General features: G+C 41.6%; 1 protein-coding gene across 3 annotated transcripts in view; it reads left to right on the top strand.

The window, feature by feature from the left end:
* WWOX (WW domain containing oxidoreductase) overlaps positions 1-25,348 on the top strand; it is a 947,098-nt gene that overhangs the window by 228,447 nt on the left and 693,303 nt on the right. For all 3 annotated transcript variants that reach the window (XM_080645807.1, XM_080645809.1, XM_080645808.1), the window contains one exon: positions 10,038-10,126. In XM_080645807.1, coding sequence (XP_080501933.1) covers positions 10,038-10,126 — 89 coding nt within the window. The remainder of the gene's footprint in view (positions 1-10,037; positions 10,127-25,348) is intronic.

Here is a 25,348-nt window from a genome sequence, read left to right as displayed (position 1 = left end):
TGCAATCCTTCAACAAAATGTAACCATGCTTTACCTATAGTTAACGTAAATCATCACTTACATTAGAATGAAAAATTTGCTCTGAAAAAAAAGGGCTCTTTCTTCAATAGCAAGGCCAAGATGCACAATCATGTTGGCTGCCAAACTCCCGTGGCTCTTGCAGTCTCACCTTAAACTGTTTTTAAGCTGCAAAGTGAATACATTGCATAGAGGGAGATTGGAAGGTTTTAGAATATTTTCACTCTCTTATTAGTTTCTGGCGAGATAAGCATTTTTTATCCAGAGTGCAAAATATTGCCAATTATTGCCTAAGCATTTTTAATAGTTTTGCTTTGTGTGGCACCTAGCTCATAGACCAAATTAAAGAAGCTGTTATCCAGTGCAGTTTCTCCTCAAATCAGCCTCACAACTACCTATAGATATTGATACTGTTTATTTTATAAATTGAGTTCCAGCAACACAAGGCAAAAATTTTGACTTGTGTATAATGAAGAAAGAGTTGTCATGATTTTCGTATTAGGGATATTTGTGTATTTTTATAGGTTGGAGGATAGTGTTGGGGGCACTTGTGGGGGCCCAGGTATGAAGGTTGGTGCTTGATCGTTGAGGTCAAGGCTCTAAGAAAAATCCAGGGCTTAGCCAAGGATCATTTTTTGGTGTCGTTTCCTATTTTGAAATGTGGCATCTTCTCTAAGAGCTTTTTCTTGTTAAGGGCACAGTGGCACAGACTGCACACGTGCAGAGCTGTAAGAGACTCTCAGCATCTCCTTTTCCTGGGGTGCTCTATCAAAACGGGCATTTATCAGTGCACCCTTTCCATCTGCAGGTTAGGCTGAGGTTTGGGCAGACTTCCCCCCGACTTGCTCACGAAGCTGGTACGGGTCCTTTCACTGGAGGTACTGGAGCTGAAAGTGGATGCCAGGGTTTATTTCCTCCTGTATTTCCCAGTGAGGATGCGGCCCTCCACTGCCACCATTAGCATTACTTATATAACACTGGAGAGACGAGCGTTATGAAGTCCCACATAGGATATTGATGAATTATTAAACCAGTTTAGTTAGGTCTGTATCATCGTTCAGTGAATAATGTCATGTCAACAATATGCTCAGTGCCAGTGTCTCTCGCTGTTGTAAATGTGACAACTCCTATTTAAGGTTTGCGAACATAAAATCAGGGCTGCCTGTGTGTAAAGTGGGAGGCTGAGAGACATCAGCATAATGCAATTAAGGCCCATTGGATTGGAATTTGCAAGATGCCATTAGCAATAAGCTCTGAATGTAGATTATTGCCTTCGTTACATTTTCTCTTTCAGCAATAGCCTTCTCTTATAAATTTCAAATGTATAAAATAATAGGTTATAAAATAGACACAAATAAGAATATAAAGGCGACGTTCATTTCTTTATAGCTTCTTGGTGTTACATGTTGAAGAATATGACGACAAGGATATATACAGCACAGGGTGGTATTTCAGCAAAGACGCAAGCTTTGGAACGGTCCCCATCTGGTTATAGAGAGCCTGGATCTCTGTCTTACTGGGTGCGCTTAGCCTCTGTTTTCTCAAAGTGGGAACTGATATACTTTAAAAGATACTTCATATGACTCTTAACTAAAAAGTAAATGCCTGTTTTGCCTGAGATGATAAGCTGGTGTACTGGTGTGACTAGAAAAAAAGAGTAAGGATTTAAGGAAGGGTTGAGAGAGGCATTTTATACCATTTTAAGATTCAAAATTCTTAGCATAAAGTTTTTTCTATTAAAGCTATGTCATAGGTATTCATTATTTTTTCACCTTTAAATAATAATAAATGCATATAAATTAGATATTTTTTTAAGAGAAGCCCAGAAATGAACTCTTTTGTAATTGTAAGAGTGGGGTAGATACTCATCCAGTTGGCATAGATCAGCGCTTTCAAGTGAGATTACACACTAGCTAATTCCCCTAAACACAGCATCTTGCATCTGTGTTTGCATATGGCATGTCCCCCATAGCTGAAGGAGACTCTCCTCTTGGTGTATTGAAGGCTGGGCTCCTTCATTGCATCTGGGTTTCTCCATCCTTTCTTTTGTTGCTGGTAAGCACATTATGAATGTGAGATAGTCTTACATGTTGTAGTGTTGGGGCGAAAAAGAAAAGGAGTAAAGGCGTTAGAATTCTTGGAATATGCATTTACCATTAGAGGCAGTTTTACTGAATGAATGATTTAATGAATGTATAAATTCATCCTTATAAATGTTGTCTCTCTTATTGTTGACCAAGAGCAGGACAGCATGCTGCCTCTGCATGAGGCAGTTCCAGATCCGGTGGGTTTCCTGGGGTGCAGTAGCTTTCTGAACTTCAGTTTCTCTATTTGTGAACTGGGTGGTTAATAAATGACCCCATAGCGCTGCTGTGGGGCTAGAAGCTGCCGTGGGGCAAGGACTCCTGGCCAGTATTCTGAGATGGCTACTGTTACCAGTTATGCCCACTCAGCCCTGTCCATGAGGAGTGAAGCAATTTGGTGCATATGATGACAGTGATGATTACAGTGATGATAGTGGTAAAACCAACAACAAAACAATCACAGTAATGCTATTTTATTCATTGGTAGCAATTACAGACCACTCATCAGGCATCAGGCACTGCTCCAAGTGACTTACATATATATTACTTCATTTCCTGATATGGCAGGTGCCATAATTATTTCCATTTCACAGAAGAGAAAACTGAATACACAAGATGGGGAAGTAACTGGCCATCTGGTAAGTACTGGGACTGGAGTTCAGACCCAGGTAGTCCCACCTGAGTCCATGGCCTAACAAACCCCTTTTAAGTCCAGGACATTCACAGAGATGGGACTTGGGGAACTGTGGCCTCAGGGAGATTCTCTGAGCCTTCTTCCTTCTGCTCTGGTGAGTCTCGTCTTCCTCCTCCCAGAGTTTCTAGTCAGACTTTCTCTGAGCTACTGATACTAATTTATGAAATAAAGAAAGGAAACAGCAATAACTACTAATGTCATTTATTATGGAAAAATAATGGTCATTCCTTTTTAGCAGTGGCCTTCCAACTAATAATGATAATAGTTTTTATTTATGTGCCCCATACCTTATATACATCATGTCTAATCTTTACTCTTAACCACGAAAGACAAATGCCAATTTTCAAGTAAGGCAGCTGAGGCCCCGAGCATTGAGGTCATGTCCCTGAGGTCTCCCTGCCTGTGCCTTGGTCCTGAGCTGGAGCCACAGCCCAGCGCTGCCATCCCTGCTGCAGATGACAACCTCCTCCTATTTCTTCATTTAAATACCAAACAATCCCCATATGGTTCCTTTGGTTTCGGGCTATATCCCATCTGAGTCACACTTGGCTAATTCATAGTCATAACATGGCATGAGAGATCACTGTTGCATAACAACAGCAAGCAGTCGAAGGATTCTGCTCATACAGACTTTGCAATCACTCAGACAGGTTTACAAAGAATAGACCAGGCAGACTTGGTCTGCAGAACCATGCCACCAGGGAGTATCCCTGGATCCCAGGGAAATGGAAGAAGAGTGCGTGGATTGCTTAATTACTCAGTCTTTCTGGTTGAGCCTAGAGCAGGGGTGGGCAAACTTTTTGACTCGAGGGCCACAATGGGTTCTTAAACTGGACTGGAGGGCCGGAACAAAAGCATGGATGGAGTGTTTGTGTGAACTAATATAAATTCAAAGTAAAGGAGCAGAGGGGAGAGCAAGAGAACCGGATAGAACAGCCGGATCCGGCCCACGGGCCGTAGTTTGCCCAAGGCTGGTCTAGAGTGTCAGGAGCAGTTGGGCATCTCAGCTACTTAGAAGTTGCCTGATATTTCATGTGTGAGATGCCACCTGTGCCATTCATTCTGTTTTAAAATGATGGGTACTAGCATCTGTATACATAATTTAAAATAAATTTACATTCTTGTTTTGCCTGAGATGATAAGCTGGTGTACTGGTGTGACTAGAAAAAAAAGAGTAAGGATTTAACGAAGGGTTGAGAGAGGCATTTTATACCATTTTAAGATTCAAAATTCTTAGTATGAAGTTTTTTCTGTTAAAGCTAAGTGAATGGTTGGATAGATAGAGACACAGACAGACAGATAGATAGGAAAGGAAGGAGAGACCGACACGTGGAAGGATAACAGTTTATTTTAGGGTGGAGAGATTGTATATGCATTTATTTTGTTCATATTTTTTTCAGCCTTTTAAAAGTTTTCTATAACTAATGAAAGTGTGAAGTAGGCAGAGACCTGAAAAAAGCCTGGAGAGGTAGACAGGGCCAAGTCATATGATAGTCTTTACCATTCTCCATTATACATTCCCATCATATGCCTTTTTCTGGGTTCTTGGAGGGTTGTACCTTCTCAAACAGCGCAGTTACATGAGTTGCTTTGCCAATGAAATGTGAGCAGAAGCAGCCTCTGTCACTGCTGGGTGGAAACAATGGGGAACCCTGTGCAATTGCCACACTCCTTTCCCCACTGTGGAAGTTGCTGATGTTATAGAGGTGGAGGCTTCATCTGCCTGAGCCCTGGTTGCCATGATGAACATGGCCCATGATGAACATGGCCCACGATGAACTTGGCCCACGATGAACACGGCCCCATGATGAACTTGGCCCATGATGAACATGGTCTGCGATGAACTTGGCCCCACAATGAACATGGCCCACGATGAACACGGCCCCATGATGAACTTGGCCCACGATGAACATGGCCCACAATGAACATGGCCCACGATGAACTTGGCCCACGATGAACATGGGCCCATGATGAACATGGCCCCATGATGAACATGGCCCACGATGAACAAGGCCCCACGATGAACATGGCCCCATGATGAACATGGCCCACGATGAACAAGGCCCCACGATGAACATGGCCCCATGATGAACATGGCCCCATGATGAACATGGCCCACGATGAACAAAACCCCACGATGAACATGGCCCCATGATGAACGTGGCCCCATGATGAACATGGCCCATGATGAACAAGGCCCCACGATGAACATGGCCCCATGATGAACATGGCCCACGATGAACAAGGCCCCACGATGAACATGGCCCCATGATGAACATGGCCCACGATGAACATGGCCCCACGATGAACATGGCCCCATGATGAACATGGCCCCATGATGAACATGGCCCCATGATGAACACGGCCTCATGATGAACTTGGCCCACGATGAACTTGGCCCCATGATGAACATGGCCCACGATGAACTTGGCCCACGATGAACTTGGCCCCATGATGAACATGGCCCCATGATGAACATGGCCCCATGATGAACAAGACCCCACGATGAACATGGCCCCATGATGAACGTGGCCCCATGATGAACATGGCCCCATGATGAACATGGCCCCACCACCCTGGGATGGATATGGAACATGAGCAAGTAATAATCCTTGATGTTTTAACACACAGAGGTTTGTTGTGTGTGTGTACTTTATGGAATCCTGTCTGACTGACACAGAGACTGTGTGTGAACCAAGCTGAGGAATCTGGACCATATCTTCTTGGCCATTCTGAGCTACAAAAGGATTTTAAGCTGGGACTTTGTGTGTATTTGTTTGGCCAATCCAGAGAGCAGATCTGGCCAAACAAGGCTGGATGGCATGGGCTAATTCTAGCACCTCTTATTAAAAAGGTCACTGGTTCCTTTGTGGTGATGGAACATTTCTGTATCTCGAATCTGGTGAAGGTAACATGAATTTATATGTGTGGTCAGATGTCACAGAATTATACACAAAGGCATTACAAATAAAGAAATTGAGTGCATCTAAAAACTGGTGAAATCTTAGTAGTGTCCGATGTCTAATAAATTCCACTCTGCCAGTGTCAATGTAGTGGTTCTGATCATGGCTGAGATGTCACCATTGAGGATGTTGGGAGGTGGGCACTTTAAGTACCACTTCTTGAGAGCCTATAATTAGTTCCAAAACAGAGTTGACAGCAGCAACAAAAAGTTCATGAGCTAAACCATGAAAGTGAATTGTGGTCAGTCCCAGATTCAAGGCCAGATATGGCAGAAAAGCTCACACTTGAAAATTGAAATGCTTGCCTTCACCTCGCAGTCCACAGGTTATCCCTCAAAAATGGGACCCACCAGCCCCTGCATTTTCATTTAGAGCATGTCTCATGATAAACACTTTTACAAAGTTGCTAAAGTTCTTAGGTAGTCAGAAAAGCAAATCTCCCAATACACACACACATAAACACCCTCTTCCGCCATTCTAAAAACTGTGTTTTGTTTTGTTTTCCCCACTGGATTCACTATATCGCACGCAGTTTCACTACATTTCTCAGGGTCGGTAGTAGAAACAGAAACCTGATACCGAATGCTGGAGAATTACCTGAGTAATAGTGTGCAGACTTGAATCACTGTCCCCAGGAGCCTTGTAACCCACAGCCTGTGGATTAGTCTGTTGAACTGCTTGATGGCTTGTGACCCCTTGTTCCCTCTGGAGGTGTACATTCTGATTTTGTTCTTATTAGTAGTGGCAGCTCTGTGCATTATTTTAAAGTGAAAGGGGAAGACCAACAGACAACTTGCCAACTGTAAGTTACACACACAGAAGCATGTGAAGGCCCCCTTGGCCATGCCATCATTATCCTTGGAAAATTGCTTTGGGGTTGCCATCTGGGAATGTTCTCCCTATTTAATGCAGAAATATGTACATGCGTTTTTATAATATCTCCTGGGGTTTTTATAGGGGTTTGGCTGAGAGGAGTAGTGTCTACCCCTTTTTCCCCAGCAGAATAAACACCTGACTCCCCACTTAGGTGCACTTGGAGTTCTGTTAGATCCTGTGCATGGTCCTGAGAGTCATGCTCCAAGTGAGTGAGGCTGGGCCCAGGGATGCAGGATGAGGGGAAAGGACACTTTATTGCTAACTCCGAAGGCCAAATCAGGTGGATGAATATTTTTCAGGCATAGGAATACCCAGGGGAATAAGTTAGCCTTTGACAGACTTTACACTCTGATTTTAACCACCAGATAGATATTGGCTATTCAGACAGAAAGTGTACAGGGTTTTGATCCTCATCTGGAAGTCCAAGCTGTCTACACCGGGGCAGCCTCACACTCAAGTCCATTCACTTCCCCTGGTGGCAATTTTCTGCTCTGTAGACTGAGGGGCACAGCCTTGCCTCACTGTGGATCCTCCAGCTCGAACGTCCCTGATCTTAGGAAACCCTAACAAATACTGTGTTTTCACTTTTCCCATTTGCTAGGCCAAGTTAAACGCTTCTCCTCCTTTTAAAATCTGCACATTGGTGCATCTGCTACTGCATAATGAATGTAAATCTATACTGGCCAGGCTTTTGCCATTGATATGCTGTTAGGTTTGGGGAAGTCATAGAATCACTCTCTGCCCACTTTCCCTAGAACTGGGCTCCGTGATTAGACATGACCTGGGTCCTCCAGGATATAACAGACATCGAATCTGCCATGGTCCTCAGGGCAGACACGTGCATATCCTTAATACCATGCTGCGTGGCAGTCCACCCAAACCACCATTTACTGAGGGCTGGCACCAGGGGAAGAATTGGGCACAGTGATGTTTTATCTCTCTCTAGTTAAATTTACCAAATACCTCCTCTCTTCCAGATAGGATGGCAGGTGCTTTACACTTATCCTCACAATTCTGTGAGTAGGTCATTAATAGTCACCTTTTACAAATGAGGAAACTGAGTCTTAGAAATGTTACATGGCTTAAGGCAGGCTGCTTCTCAGCTGTCTCTGCCTGATGTTTGTTATTCAAAACTTGGGAGCTGGGTCAGAGCCCAGGACCTTGGCAGCCAAGATCAACTGCCCCATATCCACCGAGCATCCCAGCACAGCCTGTATCCATCCTGAATAGGACAGTTCGGTTGGAGGATGTTCTTATCAGTGCTGTTTGCATTCACCTTCCCCAGCCTTAGAGGTGTTCTGTTATTCTCCTTAGTCTTCCTGTAGCCTCACCATCTAGACAAGAACTCCCAAATCAACCATTTTTTTTTATGGGGCTCTTTTACCTGAATAGGCAGGTGGCCTGGCATCCTGTCTTTGGAGGAGGTAGGTCTAAGAACTGATAGTATTGAATCTCACACCCTGAAGTCCAGCCAAACTAAAAAATTGGGAGTGCCTTTCACACAAGGCAAGTCTGAGAGGCAACCCTGATCTTTCCAGAAGTGTGCTGGAGCCATCCAATGGAATGTGATGCTTCAAAACCTGACTGCTCCAGCCCTTCGAGTTCCTTTCCAAGAGGGAACTTGGGCTTTTGTGTCAGATTGGCTTGACGTCAATGCTTGCTACCTGTACTTCTTACCTCTGTGATCTCTTTTAAGAAAAGTGGGAAAATATAGCCCATTGCTCAGTTGTGAGGGTGAAACTAGATGGTGCATGTAAATGCCCAGCCCATGGGAGGCTCTGAATAGACAGTAGCCATTATGAGCATCATTATGATAATCCACATATACCCCTTCTGTCTATAGAATTTTGTCGGTTACTAAACCCCAGAGATCTGAGTCAGTCATGATCCTTCTGTATAAATGACTTTTGCCTGCTTTTGTATTTATTATAAATAAACTAGTGACCCAGTGCACAAAATTCGTGCACGTTAAAAGGGAATTAATTAGAGGAAATATTTTAATATTGCTATTTGCCCTTTCTCTATAATAGAAGTGTCAGAGATGAAAGAAAATTAGTAAAATGTATAAGAAAATCCTCCTCCTGTCAGAGTCCGGGGCACGCCATGGGAACCAGAGTCAAGTCCCTGCCCACCCACATGTGCCTCGAAATCATTTGAGACCCAGCCCCAGCCAGCCCCCCACCCCCATCAAGCCCCGCTAGGTGGGGGGCATGGCCTCAAGTTGCTTGGCCTGGCACCGGGGTGGGGTTGCGGCTGAGGTCCCCTGGCCTGGGCCAGGGGGCGTGGCCTGAGGTCCCCCGTCAGTCCCTGCCAGGCCAGGGGTGCGGCCTCAAGTCCCCTGTCAAGCCCCGTTGGGCAGGGGGCGTGGTCTCAGGTCCCACAGCTTGGTGCGGAGGCGTGGGGCGCGGCCTCAGGTCCCCTGGTCTGGTGCCAGGGCGGGAGGTGCGGCCTGAGGTCCTCCGGCCTGGCACTGGGTTGGGGGGTGCAGCCTGAGGTCTCCCGTCAAGCCCTGCTGGGTGGGGGGCATGGCCTGAGGTCCCCTGGCCTGGCACCGGGGTGGGGGGCGCGGCCTGAGGTCCCCTGCCCCTGCCCAGTGCCATGCAGCCTCAGGTCCCTCCTGATTGCTCATTAAGGCTCATTACGGGAACTTGTCCTCTGCTGTGGGTACAGCCATCTTGTTATGTCATGATGGTCAATTTGCATATCCCCTCTTTATTAGATAGGATTGTCTTTAATTTTTGTTGTTGTTAATCTTCACCTGAGGATATATTTCCGTTGAGTGGAAGGGAGGGGGAGAAACAGAGAGAGAGAGAAACATGGATGTGTGGGAGACACATCGATTGGTTGCCTCTCGCGTGCGCCTTGACAAGGCCGGGGGTTGAGCCTGCACCTGAGGTACATGCCCTTGACCAGATTCAGTCCATGGGCTATCACTCTATCCACTGAACCAAACCAGCTAGGGCTATATTGTCTTTAATTTTTGATGCAGTCTTGGAGGAGTAATTCCAGAACCTGCATGGCAGCTTTTGAGATTAAAATGTTGTCGGCTGAATTCTTGCCCCAGCCAGCTGTGTCCTGGTGTTCCTATCACTCCAGTTTTTTAGGATGCAGATTGAGAGGCGATAAGAGAGCCTGAAGACCCCTAGGCGCCTCTCCTGTGCACTGCATGAAGCAGCACAACCCCCATCCTGTAGTTTCAGCAGAGGCCCGGCCTCACATCCTCCCTAAACTTGGCAGTAAAAGCCCTGTTCTTCCATTCATTTTGATGATTTATATTCTCTCTGGGCGTCTAATATTAAACAGGGGAATTCCGACATGTTCCATAACACATTTACTGTAACTTGATACCATGAACTAAACTTGCTGTTATTTATCATTTCTTTTTATTTTCTCTCATTCCAGCATAAAGCCAAGGTAGAAGCAATGACCCTGGACCTCGCTCTGCTCCGTAGCGTGCAGCATTTTGCTCAAGCGTTTAAGGCCAAGAATGTGTGAGTGTTCTAGTGGAGGGTTATAGATCATAATATCTTACTATTGTAATGTCTTTATCAGATGAACATAACTGGGAGAATGCAAAGCTGTGGTGTTGTCTTGGCATCCAAGCTGGAGGCTCATTTATATTGGCCCGGCTAAGGTGCACCGTATTTTCTTGACTCTCATTATGACATGTGTCATCCATCTATTAACAGCCTCCCAGATAAAAAGAAAAGACACGATTAAAGTACTAGTAAAAGTGGCTAATAAAAGCCAGATGATCATATGGTGCATCCTGCTTATGGACATTTTTGCAGTCTCCGAGTCGAGGGGAAGAACATTTTCATTGCACTCGGGAAGATGACACCTCAGCTATCCAGTATGGCAAGGGAGCTGAGGATCAGAGCGTGAGAAAGAGGTTTCACTGTTTTTCAAACCTGCCATGATTTTATGGTGGTGTGCGAATGTGGCTCCCAAAACATGGGCTCCCATCGTGAAAAACTTACTCCTTTTTTCATTCTTTTTTAGTCTTTCAGAATGGCTGAAGGAGGAAGCCTTGGCTAGAGGCTGACAAATTTTTACTATACCATTGCATGTTAACCTCTCTTGCAGACAGAGAGAGAGAGAGAGAGAGAGAGAGCAGGCCCCAGATCTACTGCTGAGGCAAGCAGTGGTGGTTAGCTCCATTTTAATGGTAATATTTTGTGTCCAAGTGTTTATTTTTACGGTTCTCTCATAATTTTTAGGGCAGGCAATACTGGCTTCTTATTTAACATAGGGGTTTGAGTTTCATTAGAAGTAACTTTCAGTGGATTGAATTATTAAACATGAGGATTAAGTTAGTAGAGATGCCAAGGATAAGATAGTTCCAAAGGTGGCACCAGTTCTCCTGACTGAATTTGGAGAACTCTGGTGCATGACAAGCTGTCTTTGCATTAGACAGTTAGGATCATGAAGCAGCTGATGGGTGTAAGGGGAGGTATTCTAAGCCAAATATTTATATGGCACTATGTAGATCTGACCCCTCAGTGCTGTCCAGTATCCAGTTCTTCTCGTGTCTCCCTCATTTTCCCACTCAGCAATTTTAGACGGTTAAGGAGTCTGTTCTCTGAATCTGTTTCTGGAGCAGGCAAGTGGCCTGAGTCCTGGAGGTTGAAGGGTTGAGTTAGAGTCCTCAGTGAGACTTGCACCGTCCCCTAAGTGCAGGCTGCGGACTCACAGGAATACTTGGATAACATCCCTAGTTTGCCAGCAGGCCTGGGTGAGCCCTACCATGTGTGCTTTCTGTAGTGTTTGGCAGTATTAGCGCTAGCTCTGGCAGAGCTCTCGAGGAGCCTCAAGTTTGGGTGTAGCAGTAGTTGCTTTTTTTTTTTTAATCCTCACCAGAGGATATTTTTTCTATTAATTTTTTTTCTTTTGAACAGAGAGTGGAGGGGAGAGAGGTCGGAGAGAGAGAGAGAAAGAGAGAAACATCAATGTGAGAGAGAGACATTGATGGTTGTCTCCCACACACCCCCGACCAGCGCCAGGGATCCAGCCTGCAACCGAGTTAGTGCCCTTGACCAGGAATGAAACCCACAACCCTTTGGTCCACAGGCCAATCCTCTCATCACTGAGCATAACTGGCCATGGCAGCAGTGTCTTTTAAGACATTTGCTCACTTACACCTTTATCATTCATTTATCCACGTGTTCATTCACTTAACAACCATGTAGTGAGTGTCTCCAAAGCCTCAGATACTTTTCCTGGGTTTGGGAAGAGAGGGGTGACCATTGGAAGCCCAGTTATGCTGAAGCAAGCCATAATCTCAGTTGTCAAGGAAGCAGTGTTTTGTTGCGAATGAATGACTCTTCAAATGAATGCTTTTTGTGGTTGTTTGAAAGGAAATAGTAATAAGAGTAATCACAACAGCAGCAGTAGCAGCTCATTTATGAGTGGTTATTAGGGGCCTCACACTGAAGAACCCTTTGCGTACATTTTCTGGTTTAATTCTCAAAGCAACCCTTTGTGGTAGGTGATGTGTGATATCCCTATTATAAAGATGCAGAATGGGAGACCAAAAGGGTAGGTCGGTTATTTGAAGGCAGCTGGCTGGGAAGCAGAGAGGCTCCGATCCTGTGGGGTTCCTTACTCCTGCTTCCCCTCCATGCTCAACTGTCCTTTCTTTTACATGGGATGAAGCTGAGATCAGAGAAAGTGAGTGACTTTCACAGGCTCACTTGGCAGGTTGGCAGCGAATGTAGGGTTTTTATCAAGCTCTGACTTTTTTGCCCGCTCCTGACACCACGCTGCTCCAGCACGAGCTTAGATGTACTGCTTCTCCTCACGTCCTCCCATTCTGTGTCAGACCGCATTGTGAGCAGGCGGTTCTGCTGGAGAGAGCCAACTGTTACATAATAGCACTGTGTTCCAAGTCTTAACAGGACCATTAGTTTTTAACCATTAAGTAGTTCAAAAATCATCACATTCAACTGCTTTTTGTAATCACCAAGCCCCAACTTCTTGGAGAAAGCTATCACCCGTTTTGCCCTAATCTTAGATTTTAGCAAATGACTTTGAATTTGTATACTTCTGGGTTCAGAAACAAGGGTGATTTTCCTTTTAGCAAACCCTGTACCACAAACCTCTTTTTTGATGTCTCTCGAGAGTACAGTGTTTTACATGTTTTAGAGAAATATTGTGGTGGGGAAAATATGCATAAAAAAACGAGTGATTTCAACATTTGAAATCCTGCCAGTGAAATCTCTCCTGGATAGGCAGCCTGCAGTTCAGCGCTTACAGGTCTTTAGATTCTGAGAACTGTCAGAAGTGAACTTAAGTGCTGGTGACTGGGCTGCCAAAAAGACATGTGTAGTTCTATTCTTATAATCACCTCCCATCTTTAGACATTAACATTTCCATGTGTGTAAAGTATAATGACAAATGAAAGTAAGGCTGCCAGTTCAGAGCCAGCCTCTTTCTGTGTTGGGAGACTGAGGAGAGGAAACACCGTTACATTTAAATTCCATATGGATGCCCCCAATTCATATCGCATTTTCAAGCCTGTCTGTAAGCACCCCGGAAGTATTTCAGGCTCCCTTTTCCCACAGCATCTTGTGTAGACTGAGGCCCTGAGACTGAAAAAGGTAGAAACAGATGCGCAGTGGAGACCATGGTACAAGACTTGGCTCACTGTACTCTGGAGCCACCCTCCATCTCCCTTCTCCTAGGAGGAGATGCGGACTGGCCTGTTCTGAGAAATCTTCTATTGTGTTGGGGGTGGGAGTGAGGCCATTTCAAAATGAGCACTGCTAATGTGATTATGCAAAATCACAGCTTCTCATCAACTTTTCATTTGTTTTGTGCAAGGCAATGTGCTAAGCACATTTGTCTTTAAATTCTTACAGTAACCCTGGGCATTAGTCATTTTTATCTCTATTTTACAACTTGAAGGCGCCGGCTTTTCAGAGAGAGTCTAAATAGTTTTCCCCAGGTTAGCAAGTGGTAGATTCCAAAATTTGAATCCAAGTCTGAACTCAGGGAGTCTCCTGTTTTTGTTAAATTCTCAGACTCCAGTCATAGTTTTCAGGGTGGATTTCTGTATTGGTATGTATTGCTGAGTAATATGTTACTTTGAAATTTAGTAGTCTAAAACCATTTAAAACAATAAACATTTCTATTCTCCCTCTTTCAGCTTGTTTAAGTCAGGATTCAAATAATAATGTCAATGCATTTAAAAAATATATTTTATTAATTTCAGAGAGAAAGGGAAAGGGATAAAGAGATAGAAATATCAATGAGATGTTTCATCATCTACTGGCTGCCTCCTGCATGCCCCTTCTGGGGATCAAGCCAGCAACCCAGGCGTGTGCCCTGACTGGGAAGCACACTGTGACCCCCTGGTTCATAGGTTGATACTCAATCACTGAGCCACACGTGCTGGACAAGACAAGGTCAATGCATTTTAATAAGTAGTTTTTCCCTCAATTATTTTTCTTAAAAAAATTAATGCAACACACAGGATGGGGCCAAAGTATTTTTACAGGTGTGCGTATGGAAAATAATATAATAATTAATAAATACTAAATCAAGAATAAACTATATTTCAGGTACTCACAACTGTAAACCTACTTCTGCCCCAGCCTATTTGTTGAAGGACCCAGGTTGTCCTCTAGAGTTTTCTGTAGTCTGTACATTAGTGACTGTATACATGGGGTGTCATTTAACATGTTCTAGTGTCATCTATGTTTCATGTGACATGGTAGCTAAGTCTAGAGGCTTGAACAAATTCCTGTTTAATTTTCTGGCAAGCATAGCTCATAGATGGTGGTGAAGCCTTCCATCAAGAGGGCACGTATACCTGGTTGATAAAGCCAGTTTTCTCAAGGCTCAGCACACCCTGACCAGCCTCTTCCTCTGCCCACTCTCTCCTCGTCTGCCCACCCCATCTTCATTTATTGTATTATTCTCCACTCACTTCTGGGTGGTCAGCCCAGGAAGTCTCAGCCTGCTTCCAGACAGTTCTCCCGGGAGTTAGTGATGGTGGTGGTCAGCCAGTGTGTCTCAGGTCGAATTATTTTGGGCATTACTGGAAAGTTCCAAACCAAAGCCTGTGGTAAATCCCAACCAAACTGAGTTTTGAGGGATATTTTTGTTTCAAATGCAATCCTGGAGTGCAGCCAGACTCCACACTGCCTGGCAACGGAGGCATCCATCAGAGCATGAGGACTGGGACCCTTACAGATCATTCGGACCACACGTTGGGATTTTCTGTGATGGGCTCTGGAATAGTAACATGTTGTTTGTGGCGATTTTGCACATTTTCACCCCTAGTCCTATGCGTAGTTTACTGAGAAGCACCCATTTTGAATAGGGTCTGGAAGAGCTCAACAGCTCCAAGACCTGGGAACTCCATAAATATTTTCTTTTTCAGATGTTTTATAGTTTGAGTTCCATATATTCCTGAAATAATGAATACCATGGTCCCAATCCTGGAATTTTAAAAGTTGGTGGTTGCACGTAATGTATAGCAAATCCAATTGCTTGCAACCCAGTTACCAATCATCTCTTTTAATTCTGACCAAGGGCTTTGATTCATGATAGAAATTAACTGAAATTGATAGTAAGTTCATATTAACATAGTACATGCAGTTCTGAAGGTTTCTAGAACTTCATTGTTGATCATGGATTTCTGTTTTCTCTTCTTAACTTTCTGTCTCCAGCATAATTTAAAGAAATTAGGCTTCCTTAATTTTAAAGAAATAATATAGGATAGTAATGTTTAAAAGAAAAGATTAAAAGTTTTCTACCCCATCTTTATTTTTTAAACATTTGAAGGAGAAAAATCTTTAACACAGTTATTTATTTTCACTTTTTACTAAATTACTTTCAGAACTTACATGTACTAATCCCAGATATAATATTCTTGGATTCCTATTCCAAATTTTGCTGTCTCAAATTCTTCTATGGAAGTGGGTGGGCTATAAATTATAAATAAATTCCAAATTTTGAGGGATAAATTACTCCGAAGACCATTGTGTAAATTATGGCTTAATCTTTCTTTCTCTCCTCAGATCAACTTTAAGAATAATGTTTTAGCCAACATATCTATCTGCATTACTCTTTGCTCAACATGAGAAATCCATTTCTGGTTTGCCTAACAGAGGATCATGTTGCTTTGCTTTTCTACACTGTATGAAAACTAAAATAAATAAAAACAAAGAGTCAGGTTTTAGCTGTAATAAATTTTCAAAATCTAGATCTTAATTATGACTTTTTAAGGAAAAAATTTAAAAGTCTATAAGTTAGTTTTTTGCCATTTCATACATTTTCCATCTTGTTATTAAAAATTATATTGTGAAACATTTAATATATTTAGAAACATCAGGAAAGAATGCTTCCCTCACAAGTAAATTTTTAATCTTCTGAAAATTAACTCTTTCAGCATCATTTGCTTTTACATAATTCTTTAGAACTCTTTCTAAAATATACTGTCATTCCTTAATAAACAGAAATACTAACTTTAAGCAATGCAGTATAGCACAGGGGTAAGCAAACTTTTGTATAAAGGGCTAGAGAATAAATACTTCAGACTTTTCATGCCATAAGATCTCTGTTGCAGTTAGCTCTGGCTTGTAGCATGAAAACTACATGGACAATATTTAAATGGATAATATGACTGTGTTCCAGTAAAACTTTATTTATCAAAACAGGTGATGGGATGGATTTGCCAGGGGCCACAGTGTGACATCCACTGGTGTAGTGGAACAAATACAGGGTTTGGGGATCAAGTGAACTTGGATTTAAATCCCAGATCTATCACTTACTAGCTATGTGGCTTTGGGAAAACTCTTACCATCTCTGGACCTCACTTGCCCGATCTATGTAAAGTAGAGGTTCACATATACCTGTTAGGGTTGTTGAGGAGAATAGCCATAATGTATGAAATAACTAGATATAGCTCAGTGCACTGTGCCATTGACTGTTACTAAACAGGTATTTTTTTTATCATCTTGATTTTTTAAAATATATTTGTTTATCATCTAATTTTTTAAAATACATTTTTCTTGATTTCATAGAGGAAGGAAAAGGGAGATAGAAACATGAATGATGGAAGTGAATCATTGATCCGCTGCCTCCTGTGTGCCCCATACAGGGGATTGAGCCCGCAACCCAGGCATCAAACTGTGATCGGGAATCAAATTGTGACCTCCTGGTTCATAGGTCAATGCTCAACCACTGAGCCATGCCAGCTGGAAAATCCTAAAATTTTAAATAATACATATAGATAAAATAGAAACAAGGAATTGACTCAAACAGGAAAGGGGAATAAAAATAGACTAGTAAGATGTGATCATAGAGGAAGAGAGTTTATCACATAAGGTCTTTCACATTCATTAAAAATTGGGCCTAAGAATGAGCTTTGGGATTCCTGGCCATCAAGAGAAGAGAGGAATTCAGCTTCACTTTGCCCACAGCAAATAAGCATGACAAGATCAAGCAGAAAAGGTTGTTACTATATTGAAATTCCACTGAGGACCACAGAGTACTGATTACTGAGTATTCCCCCTCTTCATTGTTAGTAAAGCCATGGACTTGAGGGATATTTCAGTTTTCTTTCAGAGTAAATAGCTAGACTCTGTTTTCTTTGCCATTGTCACATCTGTTTCACCTGGCTTTAAGTAGCTTTTCCAGAGTTGCCTTAAGAGCAACCTACTTTCAATGGTTGCTATTTGAATGATATATATTTTTCTAATCTGATACTTTTAACCTAAATGTACATTTAAATATAGAGAATGTGTCTCCTATAGATGGCTTATACTTGGGGTCCAGAAATGATCTAGGTGGAAAATCTCTGCCTTTTGATTGAATTTTGAATCCATTTGATTTTAATGTTATTATTTATATAGTTGGATTTATGTCTGCAATTTTTCTTTTTCTTATGTCTCATGTCTTTTTAATACCTTTATGCTTCTGATAATACCTCCTTTTATATTAAGTAAATAGTTTTCCAGGTCAAAATTTTAATATTTTAATGCTATTTTTACTGTTTTATTTGTTATTTTCTTAGTAGTTGCTCTGGGATTAACCATATACATCCTAATATATGAGAATCTATCCCAGATTTTATTTATTTATTTATTTATTTATTTAAAAATATATTTTATTGATTTTTTACAGAGAGGAAGGGAGAGGGATAGGGAGTTAGAAACATCGATGGGAGAGAAACATCAATCAGCTGCCTCCTGCACACACCCTAACTGGGGATGTGACCGCAACCAAGGTACATGCCCTTGACCGGAACCGAACCTGGGACCCTTCAGTCTGCAGGCCAATGCTCTATCCACTGAGCCAAACCAGTTAGGGCATATCCCAGATTTTATTTACCACAGATACTAACTTTAATTCTAGTGTAATATAGAAAATGTATTTCTATATGCCTATATTCGTTTTCCTATATTTGTGCTCATATTATTATACCTAACAAGTATAAATACCTAGATATATTAAATTCATCTTCATAAAAAAAAAAAAGAGCAACCTGCTTTGAATAAGTGAGGTACCATGGGATATATTCAAAATAATGAACTTGCTGCATACTCTGGTATACCAAAGTACTTCACATGCCTTCTTCTCCCCTCTGTTTAGTTTTAAATGTTTCCCTTCCTCTCATTATTTATCCAGTGCTTACAGTAGTACCAGGAACGGTCTAGACATGGGGTTTAAACATTTGCCATCTCACTTCTGTGCCTTATCTCTCTCTTATAGTTGTCATGAAACTTAAGGATATTTTCATAACTTTTCATGATGGCCATATTAAAAAACATATTCTTGGTAGAGAAGAAAAAATTATTAAGCTAATTTAATTAAGGGTCTCTTAGCAGTTTAATTTGTCAGGAAAAATTTTCTGTGAGCCTTTTGCCATCATTAAAAGTCATCACTGCTAAGGAATACATGAAAATGTGTTTGAATTAACCACAACCATGTTAGCAAAATAAACAGTTTTGATTTCCCAACAGAATTGTAGGGTCAGCCATCACTATCATGTTTCATAAAATCAAACTGATGTATGTTAATTGAAGACACACAAAAATGTCCCTTCCAGGAAGAATAGAAACCCAGCTTTGAAGGGTAAATACAATTACTCCATGATTGCCTCTTCCTTCCAGTGCTGGTATTATGTCATCAGCTTTAGCTAAGAATATTAATTTTGTTGCTGGTATTAAACAAAGATCTCTTAAAGCACTTGACTATAGCACAAGCCAGCAAAGTTTTTCGAAAAGAATCAAATAAATATTTATTTAAATATCTGTATAAATATTTTGTCTTTGTGAGCCAGATGGTCTATAGCAGCCATTCAGTCAGTATTGAGTGCATTTTGAGTGTTGAATGAGACCATCTTAGTGCAAACGTAGCCTCTGTTAAAGTGTAAACGAGTAGACATGGCTGCATTCTAATAAAATTTTATTTAAAAGCAGGAAATGAGTTGGATATTTTATTTGATCTGGTTATTGTGGTCTGTTAATCCTTGGACTAGAACCCATTATCCCTTGAAATGTAACTCATTTTAATAGCATCCTTTCTCACTATGAGAAATAAGTGTGATTTTTCTTAGAAAATGGTTTATGTTAGATCTGGTCAAGATAAATAAGTACATATAGCTATTGTTATGTGCATGGTTAATTTTAATTCTCTGCAGAAAGTGCTGATACTTAGAGGCTGATCAAAAAGAAGAGTTTGAGTAGAACAGTGTTCTGTGATGAGTTTGGTATAAGCAGGTCAACTACCACAACTAAGTATTGTTTATTTATAATGAGGACACTGTAGTCCTTATTGGGACTTGGAATCATATAATGATGATGATGATGATTAAAATTTATCACCTATTTATTATGCATCATGCACAGTTAAGCACTTATATGCCATCCCATTTTATCCTCATAAGAACTCAGAGGGTAGAACAAAAAAGACTTGAAGAGTGGTAGTGTCTTATGGTTCAGCCTAATACAATGATGTACCACATCTCACAGATCAAGAAATCGGGGCTTAAAGAGGTTAAGGACTGTGACCAAGGTTATTCTAGTGAGTTGGTGGTGAGGCTAGAACTGAGCTGAAATCTGCTCTCTCACTGGACTCAGCTTAGACAGCATTTTGGAGAATCAGAAAGATCTGTCTCATTTGGGAAGTGCATCATGTAGGATGTATTGCCTTGGAAGGAGATTTGTCCCATTAATAGGATGGATGACAACCCCTGCCTACTGGGACAATTATTAAGGTCACTTCAAGGTCAAAGGAGATGCTTCTTCCAGCCAATTTTCTATCACCAAGAAGAAATTGTTTTTCTGCAATATGTGTAAAAGAGGTTAAACCAACCCAATAGGGGAGAGGCTCATCCCTTCAATTAAGGTACTCGGCCTGTTTTCCACCAGGTATCTAGATGGTCTCTCTCCCCATGGAGTCAGTTTAAGCAGAAATGGCAGCTATTTACTCTTGTTTGCAGTCATATTTATACATTTAGTCCACATGTCAGTGTTTATTTCCCCTTAGTTCCTACTTGTCTTCATAATGATGCTGATCAGGTAGACAGGAGAAGACCAGAGGGTCATTTTACTATGTACACATCTGCACTGCCAGAGTGATTGCTCTGCTGCCTGACACTGTCCTGTGGAAAAACCCTTTAGTGAAGTCTTGCAAAGGCTGTACTGCAGGTGTGGCCCACCAAGGCCTCTGGGATATGGCCCCTTATCCACCTTCATTACAGCCATGTCTTCCCAAACCTGTGCCTCCAGACTCTGCCCCACACAGAGCTACTTATAAGTTCTGCCTCCTGACTCTGGGCCTGCCAATCTGACTTGTGCCGCATCCCTCTGACCTCTCCATCACCTACTCACTTGGTGGTTTTCTCACAGCCTCTACAGAACATGCCTTGTTTCCTTCTTTTACTTCTGCTACACAGTGGTTGAATTGGCAAGTCACTCTTTGAAGCATCAAACACATACCCAATCATCGTGCTTGGAATACTTTGGGGATGCTTTTGCCTATATCGATTTTTCTTTGTTAGACTGAGCCACAGAGAAGCAGAAACCTTGGCTAATTCATCTTTGTCTTAGCTTTGAATCTGTTCCATAGCTTACTAAGATGGTGACCTTGGCAATTGCCTTCATCTCTCTGAGCCTCAGTTTCTTCATCAGTAAAAGTGGGAGATGATAGTGATAGCACTGTGGCGTGGTTGAGAGGATTAAATCACATAATGTTCTTAAAACATAGTGCCTGATATCTAATAAACAGTCAATAAATTTTAGCTTGTATCATGGTTATTTTCATTAGCATTATACTTTGCAATTATTACATTCATTGCCTTATAGTAAACTCAAGCAGGGGCGTGGATGGATGGATGGATGGATGGATGGATGGATGGATGGATGGATGGGAGGGAGGGCAAAAATAGAAACACTAGTTCCATTTGGTGACCAAAACTTTTCTTTTAGGGTGTCAATTCTCAGCCATTGAAAATTCTTGAATTGGTACCTCTTTGGGTAGCATGGAGGTTACACGTTTATAGATCTTGGGAAATAAATTTTAAAGTAATGAAATATATAGTAGTTATTTTGGGAAAATAACACAAATGTTGTCTTCTAGGAATCTATCATCTAGGAGCCAGAACTACCTTGCTGTGGCATGGCCATGTGAACATACTAGCCTGGCATTGCTTGGCTTGGAGAGGAACTGACACCTCTGAGCCCTGCCAAGCCTGTTCTTTGACCTCCACCGAGACCACCTACACAGCCATTGGCGCAGCAAATCCATGATGTTAGGGTTAATATTTGGTTATTCTCAGAGAAATTATGGTTTATGTAAGACTTGGGAAAAGTATTTCAATGTCTGTGGTTTAGAATTATATTTCTCAACTTGGCCCATGAATGCAGCTTGGTTTTTCTCCTTGTACCATCTAACCACCCCCATTGTCACATTGGAGTTCTACTTTTACATAATTGACATGTTGGGAAGTTTGTGCTTAAATCACACTGAAATCACATTTTAATAACGTGGGAAATATCTTTTTTCCCCCAGTAAATTGTTGAGAAGCTAATTCTTGTCAGCTTAAAAACTTGAATATACATTTGAAATAAATCACCAGCATTACACTGTGGCAGCCTGCTGAAAATCCCCAAGGAACAATATATTTTTAGGTGAACTACTTGTCGCTGCACTGTGTTTTTAATACTATGAGTCCTTTCTTTTCTTCATTTTGTAGGAATCTCCTGCATACCTTGTCATTCAGGAAAATATAAACAGAGCCTCTCAATTAGCAATTACGTTCTTTAGGTTGTCTTTAAGGCCAGCCTGCTCTAATAGCTCAGTCACCAGCTCAGAATAAAAAAGATGTTTGAGCTGACATTATGCAATAATTTAAAACCATAACCAGAGAGAAGAAAAATGCTTCTGAAATGCTCAGAAGTACAAGGAATGGGTAAGTCCACAAACGATACACCTTTGGGAAACGGATCTTGGCAGAATGACTCCCTCCTAAAAGGACAGCAGTGCCTCAGTCTCCCACATCAGCTCTCCAGACTCCCCAGAGACTGTCTCTTGGGGACAGTGTTTCTTAACTTGTCCATGTTGTGGAATCAGCTGGGGATTTTATAAGTCACTGATGCCTGGCTGCTACCCCCTGACGTGTTGATTTGAGTGTTCTGGGGTGTGCACTGGGCATTCGGACTTTTAAAAAAGCTCCCCAGGTGATGTTCACGTGGTGCTGTGTGGGGGCACTGGGCACAGTCCACCCACAGGTCTCAAGTCCTGGTTATTCTCTGCTCACTCATCAATTGATGAACATATGGGCTGTTTATACATCTTAGCTATTATGAATGACGCTGCTATGAACATTCATGTCCAGGTTTTTGTGTAGATATAGTCATTTCTCTTGCGTATATGTCTAGGAGTCAGTTGCTGCATCATATAGTAACTTTAGGTTTAACATTTTGAGGAACTTTCATACTTTTTCACAGCCGCTGCACCATTTTACATTCTCACTAGCAGTACATGGGGATCCCAGTTTCTCCACATCCTTGTCAGCACTTGTTATTGTCCTTTTATAAACTTAAATTATAGCCATCCTTTTTTATTATAAGTACACTACTCAGTGTGAAGTAGTTATGGTACATATATTCTTTTATATCCAAGCATATATATTTTTTCTTTATATTGAGTATGCCATGAGCACTTTTTCATGTTATTAAATATTCTTCTCTAATTTGAATGTTAAGGTCTTTACTGTGGATCCATTGCAAAGAGATAAAATTATTTAACTTATCTTGAATTTTGGCTGCTAGGTTCTAAGTTTTTTGTTATACTATGATCATGTTCTATACTTATTTTTTTTGGATCTCCTGTTTTCTTAGGGTCAATTCCTATAAGAGGAGTTTCTGGAACAAAGTATATGGATATCTTTTAATCATCTATGAAATCAAATCACCCTCCATAAAAGTTACATGTAACTCTTTCTTATCCCTTCCTCAAAAACTAGGCAATACTATTAAGATATAAAATATGATTTATACAACTAGCATTTATTAATTAAAGTGAAATGTTTATTATAAATGCAAGATTTCTGTTTACTCGTCATTGACGTTCTTTTCTCAGTTGCTTTTCAAATCATCCATTGCAGCCACAGAGAGGAGAAACCACTTTCTGGTAGATAGGAAGAAAAATCTTAGCTTTTCTGTCATTGGTGAGGAAGTCTGGGGTTACTCAATGGCACTGAGTGGTGAGGAAGTGGGGCTGAGCCCTGGACTGGGAGTCAGGAAGAACTGGCTGTCATTCAGCTCTTTTCATTTATCATTTTCTAGATCATTCTTTGTTTTAGATGGTGGTGCCCTACGTTCCTACTGGGTGCATTTTAGTAGCATCAGCTCAGCTCCAGCATGTAACTCTGGTGATTTTTCAGGAACTTTCTCTAATGTAGCTCTGGCTCTTAGGACAGGACTGGCTACCTTATTAGAGGGAAGGCTTCACATTGATCTTAGACAAGAAGTAGCTATGCCCTTTAAAGACCCTGATACCAAAATAGACTTTAACTTCAGGCTCCTCAGCCCTGTTTGACCCTCAGTTGCCTTGGACCAAACAGATCTTTCCTCCTTCCTTCTCTTCCCGTGGAGGGTGTCCATACTTAGTGGAGTTTTGCAGCAGGTCCATTATTTTCTGAAGCCCCTTCTCTGCTATCCTGGTGGAAGACTGGGTTTGCTGTTTAGCACCTGCAAGGGCTGGCAGCCAACTGCGGCTTCTCATCCTGCCTTTTCTATTGTGCATGTCTTCTTGGGGCAGTTTTTGATATGATCACATTTGCCTAATTTTATTTTGTTTTAAAAGGTTTAAATGGCTTTATGATTTTAAAGGCAAATGTTAAACCTGTTTATTTTGGTATTATGAATAAATAATGTTATATTACACAAGTTCTGTGACCACAAAAATGGTACATGTCAATTGTAGAACATTGGAAAAATATGGGAAACCTGGGGGCCACTTAACTCATTCTGAGGGTTTTAGGCCAGGCGTCTCAGAACCCTGGGATTTTTTTTTTTTTTTTTTTTTTGTAGATTGAGCTATAATTCATATGCTGTAAATTCATCACTCTAAAGTTCATAGTTCAATGGTTTTTAGTATAGTCACAGAGTTGTAGAGCCATCACCACTAATTCCAGAACATTTGCATTACTCCAAGAAGAAACCCTTAGCAGTCACTCCCTATCTTCCTCCTGCTCCCTCCACCCTAGGCAACCACTAATCTATTTTCTGTCTCTACCTATTGGCCTATTCTTGACATTTCATATGAATGGAATCATACAATAAATTTTCTCTGGCTTTCATTTTTTTAAAAAAAATCTATTGATTGATTTAAGGGAGAGAGGAAGGGCGGGGAGAGAGAGAGAGAGAGAGAGAGAGAGAGAGAGAGAGAGAGAGAGAGAGAGAAATCAATTTGTTGTTCCACTTATTTATGCATTCATTAGTTGATTCTTCTATGTGCCCTGACTGGGGATTAAACTGGCAACTTGGTGTATTGGGATGACACTCTAACCACTGAGATACCTGACCAGGCTGTGTTTGGCTTCTTTCACTTAACCGTGTTTTCAAGGTTATCCATGTTGCAGTGTGGCAGTGCTTCACTGCTTTTTATGGCTGAATAATATCCCATCCTATGGATAGACCACATTTTGTTTATACATTCATCAGTTGATGGGCTTTTAGTTTATTTCCACTTTTTGGCTACTATAAATAATTCTGCTGTGAACATTATTCTCATCATTTGCCCTCTTGGAAGACATCATGATACTTAGGGGTGAAAGGGGTTGGAAGGTAGGTAGGGACAGTGAAATATCTGTTTGGGGATCAGCGTTCCTTTAGAGCTCAACACCATGACCCCTTCTGAGCTCCTCTTGAAGGAGTGTCCACTGGGGCATACTCAGGGGTCCTCTAATCACTGGAGAAGCATGTGTCCTCAAGAGAAAGTTTTCAAGTCTATGATCATAGCCAACAAGAGACCACGATGTTGAGTGACCCCTATTTGGTTTAAGAAGAGAGCATTAGCACAAAGTAACAGACGGAATCCAACTTGGGCTCAATTATTTTGTGAAGCTTTTTGTTTATTTGACCTCTCCTGACCCAGGAAATAATTCTAACCAATCAGTGCTGGCTCCCTTTGACCCTGGGGTCTGGTTGCTTTACAGCTGATGACAGCGGGGCCACACTGCTATTACATCTGAA

Source organism: Plecotus auritus (assembly GCF_963455305.1).
Source record: "Plecotus auritus genome assembly, chromosome: 10".
NCBI classification, from domain to species: domain Eukaryota; kingdom Metazoa; phylum Chordata; class Mammalia; order Chiroptera; family Vespertilionidae; genus Plecotus; species Plecotus auritus.
Note: the sequence above shows the minus strand (reverse complement) of the source record. Positions and strands in the feature narration are given on the sequence as shown.